General features: G+C 54.4%; 1 protein-coding gene across 1 annotated transcript in view; it reads right to left on the bottom strand.

Moving 5' to 3' along the window:
* Positions 1-19,860, bottom strand: part of SCUBE1 (signal peptide, CUB domain and EGF like domain containing 1) — a gene marked incomplete at its 5' end in the record, with an annotated part of 134,161 nt that overhangs the window by 5,061 nt on the left and 109,240 nt on the right. The window contains 11 exon segments of the mRNA XM_014588668.2: positions 1-196; positions 671-832; positions 1,161-1,328; positions 2,747-2,908; positions 5,596-5,799; positions 6,966-7,103; positions 7,828-7,944; positions 8,898-9,002; positions 9,609-9,728; positions 10,683-10,730; positions 18,719-18,861. The exon segment at positions 1-196 is cut by the window's left edge and continues 1 nt beyond it. Of these exon segments, the coding sequence (XP_014444154.1) occupies positions 1-196; positions 671-832; positions 1,161-1,328; positions 2,747-2,908; positions 5,596-5,799; positions 6,966-7,103; positions 7,828-7,944; positions 8,898-9,002; positions 9,609-9,728; positions 10,683-10,730; positions 18,719-18,861 (1,563 nt within the window).

The following is a 19,860-nucleotide window of genomic DNA, read 5'->3' as shown; positions in this document are numbered from 1 at the left end:
CTCTTCCTCATGACCAGGACGTCACCACACTCGTCCTCGATGGGCAGGAAGATCTCCGGGACCACAATGAGGATCCTGCGCTTGGGGGGAGGCGCGATGTGCCACACGCACTCGGCATTGGCTGGGTAGTCACCAGGGTAGTTGGGGGACTCGATGTAACCCGTGTAGTCCCCAAGCTCGCCACCGCAGTGCTGGTCTGTGGATGCCAGGGCCCCGTCAGGCTGGGCCAGGTGGGTACCCTGGCTGGCTGGGCCCTCCACAGCCCCAGAGGTCCAGGGCAGGGATGGCCGGTGTCCTTGGCCCTCCCGAACCAGCGGCGAGGCCCTGCACGGGCTGCCCCTCAGGGGAGGGCAGGTGCCCATCCATGCCTGTGTGTTCTCTGAGGCCCGGGGCCAAGAGGCTCCCTCTCCCTGGGCTGCCTTGCCTGACACAGGCCCACCCGTTTCTCTACAGCTTGTCAGGGTCCTGGAGGTCCCTCCTCAGCAGCCTCGCACGCCCAGCACCTGCTCCTCCCCGCCTGCATGGCATCTTGGCCAGGCCTCGGGTGTAAGCGCCCAGGAAAGCCCACCTCCACTGCTCCCATTCCTCATCTGCCCGTTTAGTGGACCCCGCTGAACCCCGCCAGGCACCAGGCATGCTCCCTTCCCCACAGAGGCAGGGCAGCACCTACTCTTGCAGTGCGTGACGTTGGTGGAGCCGTCGAAGTCGGTGCTGGTGTTGCCTGGGCAGGTGATGCAGTGGTTCTGGCCAAACTCGGGCTGGTAGGTGCCGACGGGGCAGCGGATGCAGCGGTGGGTGGTGGTGTTGTAGTGGTGGCCGGGGGAGCAGTGCACTGTGGCGGGGGAACAGCCGGGGGAGTGCTGCTAGGAGAGCTCCTCCCGCAGCCTCCCCTGCCCTCACTGTCTGTCTGGATGAAACTGAAGGCCCCTCCACTGCCCCAGTGGCTCCCACCAACCCCGTCCCACTGTTGCGGAGGGAGGGAAGGCAAGGAGCCCCAGCAGCCTCTAAGGTGTGTGTGGGGAAGAGGGCGACATTCTGGAGGTCAGGAACAGCCTCGGGGCCTCTGCCCTGGAGGTCAGCCAAGCGGATGTGAGGCGTGATGGCTCTGAACAGCCTAGCCCTGGGGTGTGCGGGGTGGTGGGGTGTGTGGGCATCCTCACCCTTGGCCTCGCAGTCCTGGAAGGAGACCGTGCCCTCGTGTTTGGTGAGCAGCCCCCCTCCACAGGGGAAGCAGCTGGTGCGCCCAGGCTCGGGCTGGAACGTGCCCACGGGGCAGGCCTGGCAGGGCTTGAAGCCATCAGTGGAGAAGAAGCCTGGAGAGCACTGGCCTAGAAGTGGGTCAGAGGTCACGGCTCAGGCTGCGGGAGGGGCTGCAGGGGTCCCCAAGTGCTGCTCTGGGCCCTTGCCTGGATCTGGAAAAGGTCCTGGGGTGGGGGACATGGTGGCCCAGGCGCTGGGAGCCCTTGGTGCGGTGCTGGCAGCCGCCCGTGTGGCTTCGGGCACATCGGGCTTTAGTCCTCACACCAGCAAGGGGGAGTTAAAGAGCAAGAGGCCTTGCTGTTGGCTGGGGCGTTTATCCAGAGCGGCCCTCCGTACGGGCAGGCCACACTGTCTTCACAGGAGGGATGTCCTGGTAAGCTCCAGGCTGATGCTGCCTTGTCCACAGCAGGACCAGGCAGAGCTGGGAGGAGGGCCTGGGAAGGTCTGCAGGTACCCATCGGCACTGCTGGACCACAGGAGAGCCAGTTTGAGCTCAACATAAAGAAAATTCTAGTATTCTAGCAGAAAGCCAGGATGAAGGTGGTACTCAGCACTGTGGCAGGCAGGGATGTGTCCTCTCGGTTCTCAGTTGCTAAGCGAGCAGCGATCCTCCCATCAGTGGCCACGCTGTCCTCAAGCAGTCACTCACTCCTCCAGGTGGCCACTCCACTGGCCAGCCAGCACACTCAGGAGGGGTTCCCTACCAGAGAGCAGCCTACAGCACGTCAGGGCTGAGCTCCCAACACTTTTGTCCTGGGGAAAGGGCTGGAGGTCTCCATACCCCGAGGATCCCACTCGCCCACCCTTGTAGACCTCCTTCTCGGGGCGAGGGGCCTTTCCCAATGCGTTCTTTTGGGTGAGTCACACATGGTCCAGGAAGGGAGGCAGATGGGGAGACGATGAGCCCATTTCGCAGATGGCTAAGTGGGGGTGTAAATGGAAAAGCTCTTTGCAAACCAAATTGTGCTCAGTCAGTTGGGAAAGGGCTTTCTAAGTCATCTACGGGGCATCTGTGCGGCACTGAGTATAGTGGAGCTCCTGTGCATGCACATGGCCCTCTGGAAAGCACTTGATGAGGACGGACTGGAAACGGAAGACGTTTGGTCGACCCTGAAGTGCTGATGCACCTCCACTGTGACCACGAGTTGACCTGCAGCTGACGACGTGCCTGTGCTTGGCAAGGCTCTTTGCAGACGGCGGCAGAGATGCAGAGCACGCGGAGCCTATGCAGGGCTGGGAGTGGCCGTGTGCTCGGGGACACACGCACACCTGGGCTCGGGGGTGCCCTTTGTTGTTGGGATGGCTGCATGGAAACCACGACAGGCTCTGACTGGCTCAGAGCTTTACAACCTCCCGTTTCCCGTGACCATGCAGGATGGGCCTTTGCTTTGGAAGGCTCAGCAGACAGGAGGCACCCTTGCCCTGCCCTACCCTGCCCTGCACTCCTCCCACCCTGGCCCCGCCTTCCGGGTGGGATCCTACTTGCCTCCACATTCGGACACGTTGCGGGCACCAGCCAGACCAAGCCCGTCGCTGCTGGGGCACGGCGTGCAGCTCAGCTGTCCTTCCACGTCCTGGTAGGTCCCTGGCACGCATGGCACACACTGGCCGAGCTCACCACTGAAGTAGGTGCCAGGCCCACAGGCCGCTGCAGAGGCGAATGGGGAGACGGCTGGAGGAGGCGGTGGCAAGCGGCGGCCGGGGGTTGTTTTCTGTGTGCTCAGGTCCAGGCTGTCCCTGCAGACTGGCTGTGAAGCCTGACCCTCTGGCTGCTCCCTGAGGCTTCTGCTGACCCTCCCCGCCCTCTTGTACAAGCCCTAGGCATTTTGTCCAGAGCAGCTTCCCTTCCCTCCGGGTCCTTCACCGTGGGAGTGGCTGGCAGAGTGCACATGGGCAGAGTGGGCAGGAAGCTACAGGAAGCAAGCAGGCCTTGGCGCTGAGAGCAGGAGGCCGGAGTGCACACTGCAGGGGTGGGTGAAGGGGACAGGGACGTGGGCTATGGGTGGTTAAGCAGGCCAAGGACTAAGTAAGAAAGTGAGTAAGAGAAGGGAGCCAGGCCCCACTCTGGAGACAGTCACGCATGCGGGAATGGAGGCGGCAGGGATGAACCCGGGGGCTTGGATGGGGCAGATGAGTGACACACATGCACACGCACACGCACAACCCAAAGGAAATGGTACACCAATCTGCGCTTCCCAGTCCGGCCTGACCAGAGGGCCTATGAGCCAGGCAGCCCCAGGAGCAAGAGCGCTCCATCCAGACTGGTCCCCACACGTCATCCTCTCTAAGGAGGGCCCTTGGAGCTGTGGCTGGTTCCAGAGCTCAGGCAGGGAAAGTACAAGTTATAAGTTGAATCGGAAACATCTTTTCGTGCTAGAAAGTAAAGGAATGCCCAGAGTGACGGGGCAGGCCGGAGGACACAGAGGCCAGCCGGATGGGGTGCTTGGCAGCTCCTGAAGTAGTGGTGAGGGATGGATCACCACCCGGAGGGAGCAGGAGAGCTGAGCCCATGCCTGCAGGGGCACCTACAGTGTGGGCACATGGCTGCAGAGGTACAGACAGCGCGGAGGGGGAGTTCCTCCTTACGCAGAGTGTGGACTAGTAAACACGGGAGGAGCGAGGGGTAAGGCTCTCTGCCCAGCCACCACGAGAGAGGTGGTTAATTTGGCAGGAGTTGTCAAGGAACGCCCTGGCTGACATTTGACAAGGACAGGATATCGTATAAACTTGGCGTGTCCTGAGAACACACTATTCAACTGCGCAGGGAAACCGGCAGTGAGGGTGGAGGAACTGGAGGGCCAGGCTGATACATCATGCTTGCAGGAGGGGGGCGCTAAAGAGCATGCACCGCTTCTGTGGGTTCCCTGAGTCTGGTGGCGTAGAAACATCAGATGGAGCTGCTAGGGTCACCCTACAGGGCTCAGGCCTTGCCAAGCACGGGAGCAGCAGGGCAAGGTGAGCAACTGCCGTGGATTGAGTAATCTGGAGAGACGCGACAGCAAAGTGTAACACCAACTCCTGGCTAGGAGCTGGGGCCAGGAAGGGAGACGGACACTGTTGGAAGAATGACTGGAGTCAAATAGGGTGGTAATGCAATGACCGCACAAACACGCATGCATGCACACGTATGCACAGGCACATACACATGAGAGAGCATGATGAAGCAAAGTCTGTAAAGTATCCCTGACTAGGGAATGTGGATGAGGAAAACACGGAAGGCTTTTTGTTCTGCCTGATGCTTTGAAAGTTTGAAATGATCTCAAGGTGAGCTGTCAGGAGTAAAGGCCTAGCCCGGCAAGCCCCTCCCCTCCGCCCGCCCCAGTGCAGCTCTACCCACTGCCCCGCCCAGCCAGAGTCGGATTCACCGGACCTTCCCTGCCACTTTCACAGTCTCCCAAAAGCACCGTCTCTACCCCTCTTTGAGCAGGGCTCCCCATCTGTGGCTCCAACTGCACATTCAGCCTCCGCGTGGATGGTGCACCAGGTTCCCGGTGGCATGCGCAGCCTGACCTCTCAGGCCGCACCCGGCGTGGGGTGGGGTCGGGTCCCTGAAGCCTCCTCCTAGCCTCCCTCTCCGGAAGGCTCTGGCTCTAATTCCCTCCACCTCTCCCACAGCCAGCTGGTCCAGGTCCTGCCATCTCGCACTTGGGCTCCCTCTAAGGCCACCACCATCCACTCAGCCTTCTTGTACAGAGCCCGTGAGGCTGCGCCCTAGCTTAGAGCATCCCAGTGGACCCCCTGCAAGTCTGAGGGGTACCCAGGACCACAAGGCCTGTTGCCTGGGGCCTGTCTTCCTCACTGAACATAAACTCCATGAGAACTAAGACTTTGGTGCACCGCACCTGGGTCCTGGGTGCTGGAACCCATTCCCTCTCAGTAGGCCATTTTCCGGGGTGTGATCAAGTTGCCAGCCTTGACCCCAGGGCCTGCCAGGCCTAGCTCACCAGCTTCTCACCAGCCTCTCTCTGCTTGGACTCACAGCAGCATGGGCAGCCCCCACCCTGATGCAGCCTCCCCAACTCCTGTCAGCCCTGAGGAGGGCCTGTCTGGGCCCCGTTGTCCTCATGTCCCTCCACTGTGGCCGTGCTGTCCTGCCCTCTTGTCCCTTTGGCTGAGGACAGTGGTGAGGACCCCGTGCCCAGGCCCAGCAGCAGGGCAGAGCTCAGATGACAGGTCTATGGCTGCTCTCCTTGTCTGGCCTCCATGTCTCTCTGACTCCTCCACAGGCGTCTGCCCTGTCTTCCCTGAGTGCCCCTGTTGGTCACCTGGGCTGCATGTGACGGAAGGACAGGGGCTGCTGCATCCACACCTGTGTGGCTGTGGGAATGGACTCACCGCATTTGTTGTCCTGTAGCACCTGGCCTGTGCCGCACGTCCCCTGCCCCTCTGGGGACTTGGCCGGCCGCTGGGCCACCTCGTACTCTGTGCCTGCGACCTGGACATAGAACTGCTGCCGGCCCACGGCCTTCCGCAGGGTCCTGACGGCAGCCTGCAGGCTCTGCTCGGCCCGCTTCCGCACACAGTCTGCGTCACAGGTGTCTGCAGGTGGGAGACACCGAGCCAGGGTAAGGCGTGGCCTGCGGGCAGCTGCTGCTCTGCTGAGGGACCACCAGTCAGGCCCTGGGCAGGGTTGGGCCTCTGCCTGACCTCAGCCAGCAGCCCCGGGCGAGGGCCACTGCTGAGCCCGAGTGACAGGTGAGGAGACCGAGGCTTCAAGGCTCTTATGGGACCTGCCTGAGGCCCCGGCAGATCCAAGTATTACCCGGGCCTCCGCCGCAGCCACGCATCAGCCCCTGGGCATAGCCCACTGGGAGGGCATAGCTCCACTCAACCCCTCGAGGGCTAGTGTCCAGCTCTCTGGCCTTGAGTCCAAGGCCCTTCAAGGTCTGGCCCCTGCCTTCTTGCCAGCCTCACCCCCTCACTCCAGCAGGCGCTGTGAAGCCCACATTCTAGCCACTGTGCCTCCTCTCTGCTTCCTGGACACAGCCTCCTCTTTGGAGCTCTGCGTCTTTGCCTGGTCTGTTCCCTCTGCCTAAATGCCGTGCCTTGCCACCTCTTCCCCGATGAACTTCGAATGCACGCTTTGATTCACTTGGCACCCCTTCTGGGAAGGCCCGGAGCCCCTCCCGAGGAGAGCCCTCCGCCCTGTGCCCGGTGTCCTCAGGTCCCCACCCCAGAGCTCTCCCGGCACTGGGGAGTTGGTGCACAGGGCTTCCTGGGGCTGCGGGGCTGCCTGGGAGGGGCCACTCCTCTCACGGGCTCTGCTGTCGTGGTACCCAGGACCAGGTACACCTACACTATTCGCTGACAGACCTCAGCTTCTGTCCTAACCAGACACTCGAGGCTGAAACGAGGGAGGTGGCATGAAACACAAGCCGGCACTGTCACAAGACCCTCTGGAGCCTGGGAAAGCCTGTCGCAGCTGGACACTTGGCGGAGGCTGCACACAGGCCCCTGCCAGGCCCTGACGAGGGTGTGAGGGTGTGAGGGGCCGTGTGGCTGCCTCTGTGGTCCCCAGCGCCTTCTCCGTCATGGGCTGCCACTTACTTCCTGGGCTATAGGCGTTGACTTGCCAGTCCCAATGCCTGCCTGGCTGGCCTCTGCCTCCAGTGGTCGAGGCTCATGGGCACCCAGCAGACCCCCTCGAGCCCAAAGACAACTACTCTCCCTCCAGGCCACAGCCACCCCCGGACCCCCACACCCACCTGAGGCCTCTTCCGTCTTCATCTCAACTTCGAACTCCGCTGTGATGTGAGATACTTCCTTGGACGGGGACTTGCGGCCACGGCGCCTCTTCTTGGAGGAGTCACACTTGAGGGTCACGAAAGTCACGTGGCAGTTGTCTGGGAAGGAAGGGACCACCGTGGCAGGCAGCACGGGGCAGGGAGCAGGTACCTGCTCTGCACACAGGTACTGTGAGGGGTGGAGCAGATGGGGAAACAGGCTGGAGGGCCGGGGCTGGCTCGGGACCCCACTGGTGGCGGGGCCAGCAGTGGTGTTCGGCCCTTCTGTGCCAGTCACGCTGCGGCAGAGGTCCCTCGTACATCTGTAACACGGCTGAGCCCTCAGCTCCGGCCTGCTGCGGAGACTTGGCCCAGGCTAAGCCGAGAGCTCAGAGCTCTGTCAGGTTGGAGAAGGAAGCTTGCGGAAATAGGTGGAAGGTCTTCCTTCTGGGCCTCCTCTCCAAGCTTGCCTTCTGCTACTCTCCCAGCCTGAAACGTCCCTCCTGGCCGCCCTCGTTCAAGAAAGAGCCACCGAGGAGCCGCAGTGTCTTCCATCAGGGCACAACCAGGCTGAGAAGGCCCCTGCTCTGGGGTCCCATTTAATCAAGGGTAGGGCTGGGACAATGGCCCCAGGGACACTGAGGGTCCCAGGTTTTCCACCCAGATGCTGGCCTTCCCAAGTCCCCACCACTATCTACAGCAACCCAGGTATCGCTCTGGGACTAAGGGGCCAGGGATTGAGGGGGCAGAGAGGCCTCACCTCGGGCAGCCACGTGTCCTGACCCAGCCCCAGGGGGTTGCTCCCATGGCCCTGTGGTGTGCGCAGGCCCAAGCGGCCACTCACCCAGTAGCAGCTGCCTCAGGCTCTCCTTTGCCCGCTCCCGGCTTCGGGGCCGGAGGTGGCACTTGGCATCTCGGATCTTGAAGCGGGCCTTCTGCTTGATGGGGGTGGCAGGGGCATCTGGGGAAAGCCAAAATTCCCCCACGTGGTGGCCTCTCCTGCGGGCAAGGAGGTGGTGGGGGACGGGGGCTACCAGGGGACAAACCCACCCGGAGCTGGGGTGGGCTTGGTCAGGGTTCTCTGCCCCGATAGCCCTCCAGGATTGGGGAACTCCCCTGCCCGGTTTCTGTCCCTGCAAAGCCCGAAGATGGTGAGTGTGCGGACGTGGGGCCAAGCCCAGGGCCATGCAGCCGGAGGTCTGTGGAGGGGAGAGGAGTATCGCCCACCTCCTCACAAAGGCAGGGGACATGGCTGGGGCTTTGGAAAGGGCATGAGGACAGAGAGCGGGAAGCAAGGGCAGGAGGGGTCTGGAGTGCCCAGACACTCAGGCTGCAGAGTCCTCGAAGGGCCAGTCAGAGCCCCCGGTCACTGCTGCTTGGAATCATGAGTGTGGTCGAGAGACGCGGGGTCACTGTGGTGACTCCACACCCCAACAAGAACTGCTGCGGGACAGCTCGCTCCCAAGCTGGACTGGAGGTGGGATGGGGGACAAAGCACCCGGGCTGCACTGACCCGCCCGGCTGTCGATCCTAGGGGCCCCGAGGGCCGCGCCTGGGCATTCTGGGCACAGTGCTCAGGCAGCTCTGACCCGGGAGCTCTGGGAGCCCAAGCACTGCAGCAGAGGCACCCCTCTGCCCAAACCGTCTAAGGCCCTGTGGCCTCACAGCCCGTTAGAGCCACTGACCCACTCTGGCACTGGGGCCCTCAGAGCAGAAAGGGCCCTCTCACGGCCCACTGCTCCTGGGCCGGGGCTCAGCCAAAGTCTGCTGGCACCCACGGCCTGGCCCTGCCTCAGCTCCGATGGCTAGGTCCTGCTGGGAGGGTGCAGACCAGGGAGCTCTTCCCTGGCATGGCGCTGGACATGCAGTCAAGGGGTCATGCGATGCATGTGGCAAGGACAAGCCGGGGGCTACCTGAACAGCCGGGCCCGCTGCTGGAGCTGGTGCCGTTGCGTCTCTGCAGTGTCTTGCCCTGGAGACCGGGGACACCACAGCTCAGGATGTAGCTGTTTTCCGAGTCTGTGGAGAGGCCATTGGTGAGGCGGGCATGGGTGCACCTCCCATCCACAGCCCCTAGGCCCCTCTTGGGCCTCAGAAGGTGCTAAGTGAGGTGAGGGCCAGGATTGAACCTATGCCATTCACTTTTTTTTTTTTTTGGAGAGGTTTTCGTTATAGGGAGTGCTCGCCAGCCAGCCAGAGACAGAGAGACAGAAAGCGAGAAATCACCCCCCAGGGGGGATGGCCACGCCGCAATCCCTTCTCCTCCATTCTCCTCTTGGGATCCTGGGCACACACGCACACGTACCAGGTGTGAGTTTTAAGCCACCGGGTCCGGGACTTGAACCATGATTGACCACATGGGAGTCCAGTGACATAGCCATTATGCTAACTGCTGGTCCCTATGCCATTCACTTCTGCTGTGTGGGTACAGGAGAGTGGCCAGGTAGGAAAGGGCCCACTGTGGATGGAAGTCCACAGAGAGCTCGCTAACCAGGGCCCCTTGTTCTAAGCCAGGCTCTCCTGGAGAACAGCAGGAAGCAAGGGCTGGGCCCCAGCGCCTCCCTGCTCCCTTACCACCCACCTAGCCTCACCCCGCAACACCTCCCAGTAACAGCAGGGAGTTACCAGGCACGAAGAGTGTGTGGGCCGGACAGGAGAGGAGGCAGCTCTCGACACCGCCCGCCTTGCCGCAGGACAGCTGCACTCGGGCTGAAGCCTTGGCTCGAGCAAGGCACCTGCCCACCTCTGAAGGGAAGGGAGAGAGAGCGAGGACTCAAGAGAGGCCAAGGCAGAGGTTTCCTGTGGCTGGCAGGGCCCCGGGCACGGGCAGGGACTCCCCCCACGGCGGGACTGTGCGGAAAGGAAGTGGAGACGGGGTGCAGGTGCAGGTAGCCCACGGGGGTCCCTGGGAGCTGGCTTCTCCCAGCCGCCCCTTAGACTCTGAGCCCAGCTCTGTTGGAGGGCTTGTGCCCTGTCCCTGAGGAGTGTGAGGGAGCGGGAGCGTGATTCGTCTCGGCTTCCTGCAGTGACTTCCCAACACTCCTCCTTCCCAAGTCCCAGCTCAGCTGACCCTCTGCGGCCATTATCGGAAAACCCTTTTGCAGTCGGTGACAAAGGCCCTGCATGGAAGGCAGGGAGGGATCTATTCATAAAGCACACTTGCCAGGGTTATTTTCAGAAGTCCTAGAAAATTCTCTCACGTATGATTCAAATTAGATGTGATTTAAAAAGAAGTCCTCGAGGCAAAAGCACGTCAGCAGAACGCCTGGCCAGAGCCCAGCGAGGGTCCAGACGGGTCTTCCCGGCCTGCCGTTAACTTAATTTGGTACGCGCACACCAAGGCTCGGCCCTGCTCTCGGGGCGTGGACTGGGCAGCACGGCGGGCAGCCACAGCCCTCGCCTCCTCGCTCCCTGCCACGGAGCCATAGCAGCCTTGCTCAGGCTGCGGCCACGCACTGCTTGGTGGTAGGGATAAGTTCTGAGCAATACGTCGTGAAGCGGTTTCACAGCAGAGTGTGCCTACACCAACCTCACGGGCTGCCCACCAACCCCGTGTCACAGCCTGCCATGTAGCCTCAGACCTGCACAGCACGTGGCCGCACCACACACGGCGCACGCTGGTACAGGCAAGTGTCCGTGGATCTAACCAGGTTGGCAAAAGAGGAAGTGCAGTAAAAATAGGGCCTACAGGATAAGTACGTTGCACCCGCACAGCAGCGGGAACTTGCAGGAACTGGGAGTCGCTCGCTGTGAGGTAGCAATGAGCGGGAGCGAACGGGAAAGCCTAAACGTTACTGTATGCTGCTGCACACTTAGGCTACGCCAAATTTCTACATTTTGTTTCCTTTGTTCAATAATAAATTACCCTTATCGTATATAATTTTCTTACTTTATTTAATTTGCCAGAGGGTGTGTGTACTTGCTAGAGAGAGGCAAAGGGACAGAGAGGGAGACAGAAAAATCACCTCTGGATGGAGTGTCATTATGCCGCAATCCCGTCTCCATTTCTCCATTCTGTCAAGGTTTTGGGCAATATGCGCAGGTGCCCGGTGCATTTTTCAAGCTACTGGGGCTGGGATTTGAACCATAGTTGGCCGTGAGGGATCCAGTTCCCTTAACTACTAGGTTACAGGGCTGACCCCACTTTAAAAATTTAACTATGACTTTTCTGTAATAATACTTGACTTAAAACAAAAATATATTGTACAAAAATTCTTCCTTTCCTCTTTATTTTATACACTTTTTATTAGAATTATTTTTCTACTTAAACATACACATTCTAAGCCTACATGGGGTCAGAATTATGAGTATCACCGTCTTCTTTTGGAGAGTTTGTTTGTTTGTTTTTGCTATAGGGCGCGTGCGCTTGCTAGAAAGATGGAGATAAACAAAGAGACAGAAAGCGAGAAATCACCCTCCAGGGTGGATGGCCACACCGCAATCCCTTCTCCTCCGTTCTCCACTCGGGATCCTGGGCATGCATGCACACACGTCCAGCGTGAGTTTAAGCCACCAGGTCCGGGACTTGAACCACAGTCCACTACACGGGAGTCCAGCGACATAGCCATTACGCTAACTGCTGGTCCCGAGTATTACCATCTTCTACCTTCACATATTTTCCCAGTGTAAAAGCCATAATGAACAAAACACAGATTAAATCAAGCACAAGAAAAAATGCAACTAAGTGATGGAAGTAAGAGGCTGCCTCTGGCATCCACGGCGTGGCGTTCTGCCTTTACCTTTTTGGACATCTATATATGAGGAGGAGAACATTCTAAAACGACAATAAAATATGACAAATACATAAACCAGTAACACAGTGGTTTATTACCTTTTTTTAAAAGGGTTTTTTGCTATAGGGCGTGTGTGCTTGCCAGAAAGACAGAGACAGACAAAAGCGAGAAATCATCCCCCAGAGGGGATGGCCACGTTGAGAACCCTTCTCCTCCATTCTCCTCTCAGGATCGTGAGCATGCATGCACACACACTGGCATGAGTTTAAGCCACTGGGTCCAGGACTCAAACCATGGTCAGATACGTGGGAATCTAGTGACATAACCATTATGCCAACTGCTGGTCCCTATTATCATTATTAAGTATTATGTGATAATCTTTCTTTCTCTCTCTTTCTTTCTCTCTCTCTTCCTTCCTTCCTTCCTTCCTTCCTTCCTTCCTTCCTTCCTTCCTTCCTTTTTTTTTAAGAGAGAGATTTTTTTGCTATAGGACACGTGTGCTTGCCAGAGAGAGAGAGACAGAAATTGAGAAATCACCCCCTACGAGAGGATGGCCACATCATAATCCCTTCTCCTCCATTTTCCTCTTGGGATCTTGGGCACACACACACACGTACCTGGCATGAGTTTTAAGCCACTGGGTCTGGGACCTGAACCATGGTCAACTAAGTGGGGGTCCAGCGACGTAATCATTACGCCACCTGCTGGTTCCGCAATTGTGTTTCTATAACGTCTATGCTATGCGTTCAGCAGAACGACTGGACCAGAGTTCAGTAAGGGTCCAGACTGGGTCTTCCCGGCCTGCCGTCAAGTGCAGCTTGTTAACAGCAGCAAATGTGAGTGACGTGCTGTGCTATGCTGCGGTGCCACCTGATGATAGAGCATCTTCAACTCCATGGCATGACCCATCGGGGCACGTACAACCTGTCGTTGACCCAAATGTTAGGTTGTGCATGAGTGTAATTAAAACATGTTCAGATCTTGTGGTAGAATCGTGTTCAAATCGTAAGTACTACTCGCAGTATGATCCCTACGTAAACTGAAAACACCTAATGCTTTCTCTGCTTGTTGACAAACTAACTACAGTGTCTGGTGACTTTCTCCTCCACCTGTTTACATCGAGCAGTTCTCTTACCTGCTCCTGAACGAGGAGTTCGTGTTTGTGCTCCTGTACTTTAGACGTGTTCATGTCCAGGACAGATCTTCTGGACACTCCATAACAAATCCTGACTCAGTGTTGCTTATTGATGGGACTTACCTTAAACAAGCCGGTTTCAAAATTCATATGAAAATTCAAGGGAAGTTCACAAACAGTCAAATCTTTCGAACACGACATACAAAGACGGAGGACTCGCCCGTACTGATTTAAGAACTTACGATCTACAGCTAGCAATACCCAGACAATGGGGTATCTGCATAAGGAGAGACAGAGATATCAGTGGAGTAGAATTGGCAGTCCAGAAATAAACCACCAAGTTCACACCCAAGTGACTTCAGCAAGGATGCCAAGGGGGAAAAGATGTTCTTTTCAACAAATGATGCTGTGGCAACTAATGGCCACTTGCAAAAGAATAAAGTTGAATCCTGTCTTCTTTCATATAAAAAGTTATCTCAAGGGGCTGGCAGGTGGTATGGTGGATAAGGAGCTGGACTTTCATGTGGCTGACTGCAGTTCAAATCCTGGACCGGGTGGCTTGCTTTCTTGCCTTTTCTCTCTTCTATCCATTTCTCTCTGGTCAGATTAAAAAAAAAATGATAGTAGTAAATAAAAATAAATAAATGATTATTAAAAAAGAATTTTTTCAAAATGCGCTGCTTCTTTCTTTCTTTATATTTTTTTGGAAGGAGAGATTTTTAATTATTATTATTATTTTTGCTATAGGGTGTGTGTGTTCACCAGACAGAGAGAAAGTGAGAAATCACTCCCCAGGGTGGATGGCCATGCTGCAATCCCTTCTCCTCCATTCTCCTCTCGGAATCTTGGGCACACATGCACACATGCCTAGTGTGAATTTAAGCCACCAGGTCCGGGACTTGAACTGTGGCTGACTACATGGGAGTCAAGCGACATAGCCATTATGCCAACTGCTGGTCCCTAAAATGGGCTGGTTTTGGGGGAGGGACAGGGAGGCAAAAGCATTAATGGCACAAAGAGGTGTGGTATTATCTGTTAAAGATATTTCATAGTTTTATCAACAGTACTAGGGAGAAATGTTCACCTGTTTAAATATCCATTTTGTAAGACAAATAATAATGTGATTGAATATATGGAAGAAAATGAAATTAAAAAAAGAAAAAAATTTTAAAAATAAAAAGGTTCTAAAAAAGTTAAATACATTTTTTTACTGCTGTACTTAATATACATAAAATAATGGAACTCAAGCAATTCATTTTTAGTGCTTTACTTTGACATTTCTTCTTAGGTTGACAAAATATTTAAATACAAATAAAATGTTGTAGCAAAAAAAAAAAAAAAAAAAAGGGGCTGATTCCATGAAGCAGGAGTAACACACTACTCAGGAGAAGCTGGATCCCACACGGCAACCTTAGTTTGAATCCCCAGCTCAGGCAGCCTGAACCTGGGGATGTGTGTGGGTTCCCAGCTGGAGGAAGGGGCTCGAGGCATGACCAAACCCCTTTCTTTCATTCGGGGGCATGTGCATGCACTCTATCATGAATAAAGAAAAAAAATGAAATGATCTCAAAATCAATCAAAGACTTAAATATAAGAGCTAACACTATCAAACTCTCCGAAGACAGATGTAAATCTCTGTGACCTAGAATTAGGCCCACGATTATATTTCTATAACCATATATGCTATGCTTTCATACACCTAGTTTCTTAGAAATGACACAGAAAAACACAAGTAACCAAAGAAAAACAAGATAAATTAAATTTCATCAAAATTAAAACATGTGGGACCAGCAGTTAACAGAATGACTATGTCATTGGACTCCCATGGGGTTGGCCACGGTTCAAGTCCTGGACCCAATGGCTTAAAATCACACCGAGTGCGTGTGCATGCATGCCCAAGAATGGAGGAGAAGGGATTGCGGTGTGGCCATTCCCCCGTGGGGGTGATTTCTCACTTTCTATCTCTCTGTCTTTCTGGTGAGCGCATGCACCCTATAGGAAAAACCTCTCAAAAAAAAAAAAAAATTAAAACTTGTGTAATTCATATTGAGGTTCCACAAAGACCCAGCAATTCCACTCCTAGGTATCTACCCAAAAGACAGGAGAATGCTCAGTCAGAAAAGTGCTTGCACATCTATGTTTATTGTGGCATTATTCATGATTGTTAAGTCATGGAACCAACTCAAATGTCCAAGAACAGATGAATAGATTGAAAAAGTGTGGCACATATACTCCAAAGAATACTATTCAGCCATAAAAAGCAAGACCTTGGCATTTGATAGAAAGTGGACAAATATGGAAGATTTATTGCTGAGTGAAGCAAGTCAGGCTATGAAAGAGAAACATTGTATGTCTCCACTTAACACATATTGACTGTCCACCCTTTATGGTAGAGACTGAAAGATTGGAGGGCATAAAAGCATTGACAATAGTAATGGACACTGGAGACTGTGGAAGGAGGGTGGGAGGGGGAATAGTATAGGGAAGGAAATTAGGGAGAAAAATAGAGAAGTAAGCCATTTGTGGGACACAAAAATGGTTTTTTACCTGTTGATGATAATGTGTATAGTATTCTCAACTGGATTGGTCTGAGATGTGTTTCATGTTGGGTAAATTCTCTGTACTGGCTAAATGATGTAGAGTTATTGAATGTATAGAATGATAATAATTTTAAAAATTTTAAATAAAATAAAAGATGATTTATGTTGCTGCCAAAAAAAGAAAAAAGTTTTCTATAAATTCGAGAAGACATTGCTAAATATGATTATGATAAAGCATTAGTATATCTCTTTCAGAAGCAGATACACTGAACAGGTCATATACATGTTAACAATATACCATAATGATATGTTATTCACTATATATAACATATACAAAAAAACAAAAAAGACCAAAACACAACAAAAAACACTGTGTAATTCAAAGGACACCATCAAGAAAGTGAAAAGACAGCTCACAGGGGACCAGCAGATGGTGTAATGGCTAAGTCTCTGGATTCTCACTTAGGTGACTGTGGTTCGAGTCCTACACCCAGTGGCTTAAAACTCATGTTGGCACATGTGCATGTGTGCTCCAAATCCCAAGAGAAGAATGTAGGAGAAGGGACTGCAGCATGGCCATCCCCCTGGAAGGTGGTTTCTCGCTTTCTGTCTCTCTGTCTGTCTCTCGGGCAAGCACACATGTCCTATAGCAAAAATCTCTCTTCTAAAGAGAGACAGCTCACAGAATGGGAGAAAATCTTTGCAAATCATGTATCTAAGAAGGGACTTGCATGTAAAACATATAAAGAAACCTTACAATTGAATAACAGATGAACAGCCAAATTTAAAAAATAGGGCAAAGGATCTGAACATACAATTCTCCAAATAACATACACAAATCTCCGATAAGCACATGAAAAGATATTTACCACCACTGGCCATCAGGGAAACAGAAATCAAAACCACAAAGAGAAAGCGCTTTGCACCCACTAGATGGCTACAGTCCGGACGGCTGTAATCACAAGTGCTGGTGAGGGTGTGGGGAAAGCCGGAACCCTCGCATATTGTTGGTGGGAATGTAAAAACGGCACGGTCACTTGGGAAAACAGTCTGGCAGTTTCTTAAAAGTTAAAAGTGGAGTTACCACACGACATAGCAATTCCAACCCAAGAGAATTGAAAACATATGTATGCACAGAAACTATACATAAATGTTCACAGCATTATTATCATTATATTTAGTTATAGGGTATTTTGCTATAGGGTATGTGCACTTGCCAGAGACAGAGAGACAGACAGAGAGAGAGAGAGAGAGGAGAGGGAAAGTGAGAAATCATCTCAAGGGGGGATGGCCATGCCTCAACCCTTCCTCCTTTCCTCTCCTCTCCTTTCAGGATTTTGGGCACACATGCACACGCATGTGGCATGATTCTCAAGCGACTGGGTCAGGGACTTGAACTGTGAAGTTGGCCATGTGGGATGCAGTGCATTAACGTCCACGCCACCTGCTTGCTCTTATTCTTATTTATGTTTGTGATAGGGCAGGTGTGCTCATGGGAGAGAGAAAAGAGAGTAAGGAAAAGCGGGCAAGTGCCTCTCTAGCCCTGCAAGGATGGCTATACCACATCCTGCCTTCTCCTTTCTCCTCTTGGGACTCTGGGCACATGAGCACAAGTGCCCATCATATTTTCCTTCCCTCCTTTTTCTTTCTCTCCCCCCCCTTTAATATATAAACCAGTAACATAGTGGTTTATTATCATTATTAAGTACTATGTGATCATGGGGCCAGCGGGCAGCATGGTGGTTAAGGCGCTGGACACTCCTACATGGCTGACCACAGTCCAAGTCTTGGTGGACTGCTTTCTCACTTTCTCCTCTCTCTCTCTCTCTGATCAAATTAAAAATAAATGGAATGAATAAAATTAAATAAAGAAATTCTTTAAAAAAGTATTATGCGATCATATTTTTTTAAAGAGAGATTTTTGCTATAGGGCATGTGCACTTGACAGAGAGACAGAGAGAGACAGAGAGAAAGAAAGTGAAAAATCACCCCCTGGGGGCATGGCCACGCTACAGTCTCTTTTCCTCCAGTCTCCTCTTGGGATTTGGGGCACACATGCACACATGCCTGGCATGAGTTTTAAGCTGCTGGGACTGGGACTCAAACTGCAGTTGGCCACATGGGAGTCTAACAATGTAACCATTACGCCATTTGCTGGTACCAGCCCGTCATGTTTTTTAAGCTGCTGGGTCTGAGACTGAACTGCACAGTCGGCCATGTGGGATCCAGCTGCCTCAATAGGATAGCGATACCAGGAGACCTCAAAATGTTTGTAGAAAAACAGAAATAAAATACGAGTTTATTTTGGTACAAAAAAAGTTGAAATCCATGCGTGTTTTTTTTCATAACAACACTTGCAGGGGCTGAAGTATTAGACTTCATGTTCTTCATCTAGAATAGTCCAACTTATTTATTATATAATACGCAGATACACTTTACTAGGAGAGTTATTTATGGATCACTCAGAAATTTTACTTGCCTTTACTGCTCTCATTCTTTGGGAAAAGTAGGAATACGTGTTTCAGAATGGTGACGTTACCTCTTAGGTTACAACCTGAGGTTCTCAAAGAACTTCCAAAGTCAGACAGTTCACGGCTGTCAGAAGACTGCACGAAGTGGACAGCTTCTGCAAGGCTGCTGGACCAGTCAGTCCTCCTGGGCCTGGCACCCTCCGATCCAGACCCCCGCTATACCTTCATTCTGTAGTGCTTTGCTTGCGTTTCCCCACCTATGGGTTTAGGTTAGACACGTTGGACTTAACCTAGCATTCTTCCCTCACAAATAATAACTCGCCTCAGCCCAGGTAGACGAGGAATAACCACGACCCTAATCGCTAATTCAGCACTTCCAAGCTATCACTTTTGCAGCCAGTTTGAAAAATGATCGACGGTGGCACTTTGCACAGACAATACATAAGACAGCAGCGCATGCCCCGCACAGGGACAGGCGGGTTCCCGTAGTCTGGCTGCTGCTCACACCACCCTATAGACAGCACACTTACAGCCTCAGTCACACCTCTACCGTGGAAGCCCGCCTCATCGGTGCCAACCCAGGATCATGGCCAGCTGCCCTGTGGGACTGTGAGGAGGTCTCGATGCCCTCAGATCTGAAATGCAGCGCCCTTCCCGGGGAAGGAGTGACCGGGGACGGTGCTGAGGGGGGCTGGCCAGTCCGCAGGAGCTGCATAACTCCAAGTGCCCCTCTGCCTGTCACGGGGGTGGTCCCAGTGTGCCAGCCGGACTCGCTAGTCAAGGCACCATGGACAACAGCATAGGCTGGGGTTGCCCCTTGGCTGGTCGTGGCTCCATGGCACTGCCAGACCCTCACCTGGAAGCCGGGAGCTGGGCACAGCAGAGGTGAGGTGGAGCAGTCTCCACCGGGCTACGAGAACGTCCAAGGCTTTCCTAAGAGGGAGCTGTCGGGGCTTGACTTCTGGGTCAGGCCTGTCCCCGAGAGGCTTTCGGTACCTCCTGGAGTGACACTGTCAGCTGAACCAGGTCACCTCAGGCAGCCCGTGTACTGCCCAGAACACACAACGCCTTTCTGCAGCCGTGGGCCCGTGTGTGACGAACGCACCGCCTGATGCCCTGACCAGACCTCCACAAACGGCTCTTTGTGAAGAGTTAGTGACAGTGGCGAAGCCTGGACAAGCCCCGGTGGCCTCTGTTGTAGCTCCAATGGAGGGTGGGGAGAGCAAAAGGGGGGCTGAGAAAAAAAAAAGCAGGCCAGACACTCCTGCCTCCCTCCATCGGGGAAGACTCAGCCCTCAGCGGGAAAGACTCAGCCCTGCGGCCCTGGGCGCGAGCCCAGGCGCTCGCTGCTGCCCCTCGATCAGTGGGCCCTGCCTCTGGAGGAGCTTGACTGCCTGCTGGCTGGGGCAGACGCGCTGCCGTGGACACCGCCTGGTGCTGCCTCTGCAACCACCTCGCCCCAAGCCAGTTCCGTCCCCGGACGCGGACCAGCAGTCTGCTTTGCTGGGGGAGCCCCTGCCTGAACGCTGTGGCAGCCCGCTTCAGCGAGCAGCACGTTCAGCTATTGGATCTCACACATTACGACGCGCTCCGTCCCTCCGCATGTTCCTCCATTAGACATTATTCACTTACCGAGGAGACAGCAGGGGATAGGACGGGCCAGACATGCCTGTTCAACTGTGCACAGCTGTCCACGTGAGGACAGACGGACAGTCACAAACCAACCCGCGCCTGCAGAATCTACACGGTGTCTGGTGGCTCGAAGTGCAAAGGAAAGGGAAGTGGGGAAGCAAGGGGGGCCACGCAGGGCTGCAGAGGTGGGTGGGGTGGGGCTCACGGCGCAGACACTCCAGAAGGGCAGGGGCAAGGGTGGAAGTGACTGGCCAGTGGCAGTACCCAACTGTGGCTTGATTCCGAGGGAAGAGAGGTGCTCAGAGCAGAGAATGTTCTGACTTAGACTGAAAAGGCTCCCTCCCGCTGGCCCGGGGGGCGGCGGGG

This window comes from Tupaia chinensis, unplaced genomic scaffold (assembly GCF_000334495.1).
Source record: "Tupaia chinensis unplaced genomic scaffold, TupChi_1.0 Scaffold000294_1, whole genome shotgun sequence".
NCBI lineage: Eukaryota > Metazoa > Chordata > Mammalia > Scandentia > Tupaiidae > Tupaia > Tupaia belangeri.
The sequence above is the reverse complement of the archived record's forward strand: the minus strand, read 5'-3'. Positions and strand labels throughout refer to the sequence as shown.